At 37.0% G+C, this 10,787-nt stretch overlaps 1 protein-coding gene across 1 annotated transcript; it reads right to left on the bottom strand.

The window, feature by feature from the left end:
• Nucleotides 1-1,897: 1,897 nt before the first annotated feature.
• On the bottom strand, nucleotides 1,898-8,975 carry LOC121877562. The gene is made up of 3 exons (XM_042383365.1): nucleotides 7,384-8,975; nucleotides 3,647-3,868; nucleotides 1,898-2,253 (listed from the first exon to the last, which is right to left on the bottom strand). Exons 1-3 carry the CDS (start codon nucleotides 7,505-7,507, stop codon nucleotides 2,162-2,164), a joined length of 438 nt encoding a protein of 145 aa, XP_042239299.1. The 5' UTR covers nucleotides 7,508-8,975; the 3' UTR covers nucleotides 1,898-2,161.
• Between the last annotated feature and the right edge of the window lie 1,812 nt (nucleotides 8,976-10,787).

Raw genomic sequence — 10,787 nt, 5'->3', positions numbered from 1 at the left:
CAAGAAAGAATAATTACTTTCAAGAAACTTACTAGTATACGTATACAGTATTAAATAATTTGTATGAGCTCGATAACTAAGTAACTTTACTCTGTCACCGTCCACCTCTGGAACTGATACTGTATATATGTACAGTAAAATGGGATTACATAAGGTCACAGTCTGATAAAACTCTCATGGACAATACTTTCATCAATGGGCTTAATCTGCTAGGACCTTTAATCAGATTTAAATGTCAATTCTATAATTCTAGTTTCTGTACAAATGTTGAAGAGTTTATTAGCCTGACAAGCCTGACAGGGATGCACATAATCAAATACAAACCCACATTATAGTAGTCATCCCACTGCTGATTCACTGACCAGATATGACTGGTTTTTACAACTCACACAATTACATTTGCAGATACTGTACTGGCAGTACTGAGGTGACCAAAAGTTGCAGTTACTTTATGTAATATGAAGACAATTGGGAGCCTACTCTAGTTTTCAGATTTTAGTATGACTACCCCTGCCAGCATAAAAACACTTTACCTCTGAAAAAATTACCATTTTGTAAACTTTTACTGTGTATGGGGTTGCCTATGAGCTGAATAAAATTGTCGTTACCCAAATAAAATATTAAAAGTAGCATCCCTGTAGTGAAGGGGTTACTGGTAATGGCAAAACACTAGTCATAACTCTTGGTTGAAAAGTTAAATCCCCCCAATTAAGAATTTTTTAACTAAATTTAACAAAAATTTTTTTTTAGACTTATTGAGTGATGTCACTAACTGAATCAAAATACAGGTTGACAATCCCTCATCTGAAATCCTTGGGGCCAGAGGCATTTCGGATTTCGGAATTTTTCCGTTTTCAGAATGGTTAATTTTTTTTTTTTTTTAGCCTACCCGGGCACAAGTCACTGACCCACATTGGGGCCTGGGTGGCGAAAATATAATAACAATTATAATAATAATAACAATTCATAGGTCTAGGTCGTGTTTCTCACTTTTGATCTTTTTTCATTCTTGTATTTCTTTATTATTATTATTATTATTATTTTATTTTTACAGTATTATTGTTATTATTATTATTATTATTATTATTATTATTAATTTTATTATTATATTTTTTTATTATTATTATTAGTTATCATTATTATTTTATTTTGGTGTATTTTTTATTAAATTTTTATTTACTATGAATAATTATTATTACTATTACATTGTTGCCCCCCAGGCTCCGATGTCGGTCAGTGATCTATGCCCGGGTGGGCTACCTAATCCCTGTTTAAAAAAAAAAAAGCCCACAAAAACAACTTTCGATTTTTAGAGCTTTTCGGTTTTTGGAATTTCGGATAAAGGGTTGTCAACCTGTATAATTATTTGTCTATTTGGTATAAGTAACATGTAGCTATGTTGTTCTGAATTCATACTACATCCACTTGCTACATTATAAGTTCCTTATTACCGGGTAATTAATAATGAGGATCATAAGAGGTAGTCCCAAAGGTCTGGCAGCTTTCCTTATTCAACTATAAAATTAAGAAAAAAAAATAGCTAGATAAAATGGGGGTGCCCTGGGTTCTGAACCAGTGCACCCTTTGGATAGTAGAGAGTGCTGTATCTATTTTGCCACCATCCCTTAGTGAATATCAATGCGAACGTAATGTATTCTGTCAATGCAGTCACACAGAAAATACCATTCTTGAACCTGATGCTGCAGTAAGTGTATCCTTTTATTTCTAATCCTTCTAAGCCTACTGTAAATTTAACTGAGTGTAACTTCCACAGCATCTTATAAGAAAGAGTTCAGGGTTCTAGTTTACCCAACCATGGAAAAATTTATAGTTAAATTCATAAAAAAATTCCCTATCTGGTATATTCTAGGAAATTGAATGTAATCATGACTCAACAGCTAATAAACATGATAATACCATACAAACAAGGACCACATTAATAAGATCACTTACTTCACTCTTGAATGCACTCCCATCACCAAGACATGATATGGCTGACTTACCTGCATCCAAATCTCAGGTGGTAACACAAGGTAGTCATGGCATGTCACAGAGTGGTTTAGTCTACTGCAGTCTTAATTCAGTCTATCAGAGTACTGCAGGTATTGACTGAAGTCTGTTTGTCTCTGTTGGTCCAGGTCACACACAAGATGAAGCATGGCTAAGAACCCTTTGTGACTGTCAGCAAGTCAGGCATAAAGCTGTGGTATGGCAATGGTCCAAGTCTGCAGATACCAGGTTTTGGGGGTGTGTCTGGAAGGTAGTCAAGTCATGCAAAAACAGGCAACTCAGTCAACACAACAAATAAATGTAAGCAATACAAGTAGCACATCATGCAAAGACTTGCTAGGAATAAACAAAATAACAATAAAATGAGATAAAAAATAATTAATCAGACAAAACTGCAGTTGTATCTTTTTTAACACACTTACACCCATATCAGTTAAAAAAATACTGTAATGCATATAATGAAATTGAAAGGAAGAGAAAGGCTACAGATAATGAAGCTCAGATTATCCGATTAATAGCCAAACAGCATATGCATGGAGGTACTGTATACCTGTATTAAAATTGCAGTTTTCCCCAGACACTGTTTCCCCCCTATAATGTAGCTACTGCCTTTAACTAGGAATCATGAAAGGTAAATTCATTTGGAAAAAGAGGGAATAAATAAGCCAAGGATTCCTTTACTGGAAAAATAAAATAAAATAAATAATATATATATATATATATATATATATATATATATATATATATATATATATATATATATATATATATATATATATATATATATATATATATATATATATATATATATATAATAAAATCACACGGAAAAGGGAAACAACGTATATATTGTATATATATATATATATATATATATATATATATATATATATATATATATATATATATATATATATATATATATATATATATATATTATATATATATACAGTGGGGTATGCTATAACGAACGGATCCTACTACGAATATTCCTATAACGAACGGTTTTACCTATAAAATTGAGAATGCTATAACGAACGAAACTCCTACAACGAACATTATTTAATTTTTTTTTTTTCTAATTTATTGTTTTTTTATTACAAATATTAATGATATTCTTTATTTCAGGGGTTTAGATGCATATTTATGCACTTTTTTAAAATTTTTACAATTTTATATTATATTTTTCAGTGTTAAGTGGTTGTATTTGGGGGCCTGGAACGGATTAATCCTATAACAAACGAATGCTATAACGAACAAGGTTCTAGAACCAATTAGATTCGTTATAGCATACCCCACTGTATATATATATATATATATATATATATATATATATATATATATATATATATATATATATATATATATATATATATATATATATATATATATATATATATATATATATATATATATATAATTAAAAGATACAACATGCAGCAACAGAACATAGGAACAAAAGCAAATAAAAAAAGTGTTCACAACTAAACAAAGTTCAGGATACAGTCCAGTACAGTACAGTACTAACAAACCTTTAGATTGTACCCAGCAGTCAATCCCCCCTCCACTGTATCTTTAGTGAGGATTCTTCCAATGCTTAAGGTTTTAAGTCAAAGACGGAAAGGAGCTCACATACCTGGGTCATTGGCGGTGGCCTCGGCGGGGGCAAGGTCGGCGGCGTCGGGTGCGGTGGTGTGGGTGAGCACGTTGAGGAGAAATCTAGCAGGGATTGGACCAAGCCGCCGGACGAGGGAATACACGACCACCACCTGCTCTGCCTCTGTCCATGTCTCCCACAGATAACCCAGCCCAACCACCTGGTCACGAAACCCAGCGCTCCCAACGCCGCGCCCCATCCCTGCAAAACAAAACAAATATCATTTTACAAATCCATAAAGGATATGTTGTAGAGCAAGGGATCAGATCACCACTATGACATAAAAAGATGATTTTTAGTAATACTGTAACTCAATGTGAAATGCTGAATACAGTACAGGGTACTTAGTAGTAATACCTGTACATAAATAATACTGTAAAGTAATGTGCTGTATACAGTATAAAAATCTTCAATTTCATTATACATACTTTATTCAGTGTCTCTCTAACACAGCTCAGTAAAGTACAATAAAACATCATGGACCCATTGTCCATCCTGAGCAATCTGAAACTTCTCTGTGTCAGTAATCATCAGTCTCATCAAAGTTTAAGGTACTGTAATTTTTTTCTTTATTTACCTTTCAGTTAGGTACAAAGGTAAAGACTGATAAAGCCAGGAATGATGTGGAAGAATTCAACACCATATCTCGGTACTTTAATGATCATTGTAATTTGTAATGAATGTGCATCATTGTCCCAGACAAGTCATACTTTCAATAATTTTTTCTCGATTTCTCCCTGATACTGATGAGTTCATTTGTATAATTCTTGTCTTTGTACTGCTTACGATATTCCATAATAATAATAATACAGTACCAGAAAATATCTGCCAAATTTATCTTACTGAAGGCAACTAACTACTGTACTGTACAGGGGGTCCCCGGATTACAAACGGGTTCCATTCCTAAGGATGTTCTTGAGTCGGATTTGTACCTAAGTTGGCACACATGCTATGTGCATACTGTACTTACATAACAATGTTTAAAATCCCATTATATCATAGCCTAAGTCCTTATATACATCTAAAATCACTTAATTTAAGAGAAAAAAATAAAAATAAAATGACAAAATACGGTAAATGGAAGTAAAAAATAAGTCATCAGGTCAATAAAATACAGTAGTGTAGTGTAAATTTCAAGTTTAATCATGTTCGTATCAGCGGGCATTAACCATTAGCACATTGTTCTGGACATACCTCGTGCCACTCAAGCATGGTGCCCCACACAGGAGGAAATTGACGCCCATAAATTCTCTTCTGGAGACAAGGATGGTCTTCCCTTGCATCGTGTCAGTGATAAAAGTGAAAAAAATAATGACTTCCCTCAAATTTTGCCAAGTGAATCTTAAGGTAATATGAGTGATGAGGATGGGGAATCAGAATACTGTACTGTATGCTGGTGGAGTTGCCATGTGCCCACCGAAGAGGCTCCAATTGGGGATAGAGTGGTTCCCTGTTTATTCTCCCCAACCCTTGAACTTTGGTGGTGTAAATCAGGAGTTTATGATAAGACAATTTTATTTTCTAGATATTTCCCATCCAATGGGTATAGCCAAAGGGTTAAGTATGGTATTAAATGGGTTTACTACGGAAACTTTTTATCAAAAACGTATCTCTTTATCACTTTTCATCATTTCAACAGATCTCTCTCTTGTGGGTTACCGACCTTGGTAAATCTTCTGTTCTTTTTTCCACACTCAATACTCAGCTAACTACTGCACTGCAATCCCTAACAATAATGTAAGCATGGGGATCTCCACCATGTGTTTGTCATGCTAGCTTGGGTTTCTTCGGGTATTGTGTGGGAGTACTGAATATAACAAATAACTTGTTGACCAAAAGAGGCATCGTCTGCCATGTTGTTGTAACAGAGGTGGCTAGCCTGTAATTATATTTAGAGCCACTGGTGACCGTAAGTACTAGGTCAGCAATGTTGCCAGGAGGAGCGGTGCCCTCAGGGATGTAACCATATGTTTAGTAGGAGTGTGCACATCAGACTTCATACAGAGAGGTCGTGCCACACTCACTCTGAGCCCTCACCAACATTAGTTGAGAGACTTGCGGACTCTGGCGAATTAACCCTTAAAAGTTTCTTAGTGGTATGACCAAGGATGTAAGCTTAAGTGTATTTAATAGTGAAACCTTTCACAATAACTAGTCCTCTCCTTTGATATAAATGTAGCTTATTTTGTTAATAAATGTAAATACCTGTAGTGTAATTTGATATTTACATAATCATGTGAAAACTTTACAACACATGTGAGTGAAAATATTACCAAGTGACATTATACACAGTGAATATAAAAACTAATTATATTTCCCCATACTCATTACCATAGTTGGTGAGTTAGGAGTGGTGGCAACATATCAACCATTGATTGATATAATTAATTAAGAGGATACAACCTGGCGGCTGGGTTTTTGTGAGATAAACTAAAGATAAACAATCAATTTAAAAACCCTTTAGATTGAAACACTGAATGCGTGGACTTTGTCTCATTTTTTAATTACCTTATCGCTCATTTTGCTAAAGGTTATTAATACCCACGCCAAAACTTATTTCGACAGTGGGACATAACCCTGGTAAATAATGCTGGAAAATACTGCTGATCAAACTCAGTCAAAATCAATTCAATCCAGTGAAAATAAATGTCAAAGAATGAGTGGATAAAAGAGGTAATACAGTACAGTAACCTGTACAATACTATTTCCACTTCTATAATTATATGGTGGAATCTAGAAATAACCATATCTGGATCACAAGAAGCATAATCAGTCAATCAAAGATGCATTGATCCCACCCTGGCTCTCGTACTCGCAATTTTATCTGGCAATACCTGGTGAAGTAAGGCTGTATGTAATAGGGACTGTGACTGGTGTACGTATCTATTTTTCGCTGTATCACTGTCAGAATAAATACTAAACAACCCAAATATAAGCATATTTATAATAATAAACTATTCATCGTTATTTAAGACCATGAGAAGTTTCTAGATGTTCGTATATTTACTTAAATAATGAAGAAATTTGATGTGAGAATCTTGTGGCAGCCTTGGTTGTTGTTGAGTTGCCAATCAATCAATATAATTTCTTCATTATTTAAGCAAATACTGTACACTAACATTAGGAAAATTGTCATGATCTTAAATAACGATGAATAGTTTATTAGTATAAAAATGTTACCTTTGGAGTGCTTAATATTTATCCTGAGTGATACTGCCGAAAATGCATACGTACCAATCGCAAACCCCATTACATACAGCCTTACTTTACCAAGTATTGCTAGGTAAAATTGCAAGTACGAGCGCCAGGGTTGGATCAATGCATCTTTGGATGACTGTATCTTCATAATAAATCACTACATTATACTCATCAACACCTAACAATAAATCACTACATTATACTCAACACTAAACACTAAATCACATTACACCCATCACAAAATATCACCAAGTTATACCAATCAACACCTGACAATAATCACGAGGCTATACCCTAATACTGTACTCCACGCACATCACTATGTTTTAGCCTGGACATTTAATAATATATCACTGTTATATCTTCAGCATTTCATAATATATTGTTAACTCTAAGATAACATAACAAACGCGAGCTGGAGTTAAGTGTTCTAGCACATGAAATGTCGAGTACATCGTACTGTGCTGTATTCCTAAGTCAGTGAGTTGGTCAGACAGTCATGAACACAGCCAGCCTACCTGGGGCAGTGGGTGCGTAGACGTGAGGGGGCGTGGTAGGGGCGTGACTCTTCAAATTATTATGGGACGCCCATCCCGAAATATTGAGTGGGTCCAGTTTTGGACGAGCAGCGTGTTGTAGCATCAAGGCGGGCCAATTACGACCTCCTTAGCTTAGTTATGCCTCAATGCCCACACAACCGAGTGACGCTGTTGACAGTGTTGTTTATTCTAGTGACAGCTGGTTATCCTGATGACGGCTAGATATTCTGGTGATAATTGGTCGTGTAGGTGATAGCTAGTTGTAGAGTTCCGATGACAAATGAATGTATTATCATCAACTTTTCGTTTCTGTAGCAACAAGTCGTTCTACTGATAGTTGCGTTAACTACTAACACTGCTTGTCCTTGAATATTAACTAGAAGTTTACTGCAAGTTATAATTACGAACAGGCTATTGTGTTAGTGGCTGTTCCCTTAGCTGTTCATAGCTGTAGTTGTTCGTAATTTCAAGTCAGTCATTATGTTGACAGGTGGCCGTTAACAGCTGGTCATTGTGCTGCCAGGTAATTATTAACAGTTGGTCTTACTACTGACAGATGGTTACTCAGCATAAACCTATGCTGTTAACACCTGGTCACTGGAAACAACCAATTGTAAATAACATAAACTTTTGTGCTGACAGCTGGCAGTCACTGTCTGCCCAGCCATTTATCAGCTTTAGTTGTCAATTAAGTCACAACCATGGAAGGTAGTTATACCTTATTACTATAAACACCATCTTCGTCAACGTTACGCGGTTACCCTGAAGATGCTCTATTAGATTTCAGTAGAAAAATATATACGTAAAGAAATATTGCCACAAGACAGCGCCTTGAAGTTCTTCAGGGTAAAACAAAACTCGCCCAAGGAACATTATCTCTTGTTACTGAGTGAATCGCCACCGGATCACTAGTACGTTACAGGTATTAACAGTTTCTGATTGGGTCCTCAAGTATGTCAAAACTCCAGTGAGTCGCTTAAAGATTATAAGCTTTAATACAGTAGTTTTTTAAAGGTACAGTAGTCGTAAGCTAAAAATAGCCATAGGACTGCAAATTCCACATTAGAGTTTCTACTCTGGGTGACGCAGCTGACAGATCACCTTTATATCGTTAGCTGATAATAGTCAATGGTAGCTTCGAAGAGGGGTTGCCTTAGTTAACAAACAACTACAAAATCACTTGTAAACTTCAAACATCGTTAGCTCCTGAGAGGCCCCAAGACCCTTTATCCCTCCTTATCACTTGATGAAGTCCTTACAGCTGCAACTCCTTACCACGATGAGTCCTTCACTGACCTCCTTGCTAAACATACATAGTTTTCAGGAATTACCCCCACATTCACTGAACATCCCTGTATGCTTATGATGGGGATGGCTCACACATGCACAGTCATCACCCAAAAAGTTCCTGCACCACGTTATTTCACTCGTCACACAATCATCACAGGAAAAGTTCAACCGTCAGTTTGTTCTCACACATAAATAACTTGAACAAATTTTAACGACTGTCGCGTAAACGGTAAACATTAAGTAATAAAACTGAGAGGGAGTAGCCAGAGCAGCTGTGGGGTGGGCGGCCTGGCAGTAAGTGGCACTGTTGTTGGTAGGAGGCAACGAGGAGGAGGTATCTTGGTAGGGGGGCGCGGCTGGGGGGGATGTCTAGTCAGGAGTTGTGGCGGGGAATATTTGAGTGGGGAACAACATAACATAAGAATATAAGAATGGAGGAAACTGCAGCGGGCCTATTGGCCCATACTGGGCAGTCCCATTTAGACCCAACCCTTATTGCTCATATATCCATCCAACCTGTTAGAAGCTACCCAGCGTATTCGAGATAATGGGGGAGAGCAAGGAAGGACTCACTAAAGTAAAAAACAAACAAAAACTGATGGATGGAGGAAGGGGACAAGGAATGTATCTTGACAGGGGAAGGGAGAGTCAATGTACCTTGGCAGGGGAGCGATGAAGATAAAGAGACGGAGAGAGGAGAGGGGGGGGGGGCATACAGAAGGGAAGAAGCTACGTTGCGGGGGATGGAGACAGTGGTTACTCAACGCCGCCCCCTCCCTCCCCCGCTGTGATGCTCCACACTACCACCACCATATCACCAACACTTCAGCATCATTTCGATTCAAGTTACCAGGCTCCATCACCAGCACGTTACGTCAGCGCTTCACCACGCCGACATAATTCACCAGCAAATAATATCACTACCCCACCATGTGGTTAAACAACATCACCATCTCACCAGTCTAACTAAACATAAACTCACAAGCGATATCAGTACACACACACATACACACATCACCAAGCATCCTACCTCACACCGAGTAACACCGTCACCTCATACATACTGTACACTCACAGCACCACTACAGTCTACTGTAGTCCACATCATGACCAGGAAGTCATATCAGTATTATCAAAGATTGTGCATGTCGCTTGCAAGGTCGATGGATCAGTCGATTGAATGTATGTATGTGTCGTTTGCTAGGTTTGTCCGATTATATATAAATATATATATATATATATATATATATATATATATATATATATATATATATATATATATATATATATATATATATATATATATAGTTATAACAGCAATATAATAAATAAGTGTTAAAACTTTGCCAAGAAACAACCGTTTTTCTCGACCACCCACAGCTTACACACAAATGTCAGACACATCCACACACTTGGCATGGTGTTGCTCCCTCTTTGTGACCACCAAAAAATAAATGTAATTATCCTCGATTAATTCATTTGGTGTGACCTTCTACTGTAGCCTCTTTATCACAATCGTATGTATACTTAGGGCTATTAACAGCTAATTTCCAGGTAGCTACGTTAATGCTTTCCCTTCCACCTGTTAAAAACACATATAAATGGCACTATTACCCTGCGGTTTAAATTTGGCTATCAAAGTGCGCAGAAATTAAGCTTCGACCGAAACAAGATGCGTTCACTTATCACCAGTTAAGGAAAAAAATAAACTTCAAGTTAAGTGGGAGAAAGAGGTGGGGAAAAGAGGGAGGAGAAGAGAGAGGAAAGAGGAGAAAAGGTAGTGGAATTGGAAGAAGATGAGAGAAGAGACAATGAAGTGAGAGGAAGAAGGACGAAAAAAAGGAAAGGGTAAAAGGCAGTAGAGAGAGAGAGAGGAGGAAAGAGGAAGAAGGGGGGGGGGAGGAGGAGGCAGTGACTTGTCTCTCGGGTTTTATGAGGCGGTGGTGGGCCAAATCTCGGCCAAACTCCTGACTTGTATTACTAATACACCTGATGAAATGACCCCCTCTCTCCTGCGTAAATATTGACCCGCTCAGACAGTCGGTTGATTCCCTGTAATGTCATCAGGGAGCGCCGGTTCTGGGAAGAGAGAA

This window comes from Homarus americanus, unplaced genomic scaffold (genome assembly GCF_018991925.1).
Source record: "Homarus americanus isolate GMGI-L3 unplaced genomic scaffold, GMGI_Hamer_2.0 scaffold33468, whole genome shotgun sequence".
Classification (NCBI taxonomy): Eukaryota; Metazoa; Arthropoda; class Malacostraca; order Decapoda; family Nephropidae; genus Homarus; species Homarus americanus.
Note: the sequence above shows the minus strand (reverse complement) of the source record. Positions and strands in the feature narration are given on the sequence as shown.

What these genes read in the sequence shown, in the direction of transcription:
- LOC121877562 (XM_042383365.1), bottom strand. Translation starts at nt 7,507, where the DNA reads ATGCTACAACACGCTGCTCGTCCAAAACTGGACCCACTCAATATTTCG. An exon ending in CTACGCACCCACTGCCCCAG is followed by an intron (nt 3,869 to 7,383) that starts GTAGGCTGGCTG and finishes TTTGTTTTGCAG; the next exon opens with GGATGGGGCGCGGCGTTGGG. An exon ending in GGCCACCGCCAATGACCCAG is followed by an intron (nt 2,254 to 3,646) that starts GTATGTGAGCTC and finishes ACTACCTTCCAG; the next exon opens with ACACACCCCCAAAACCTGGT.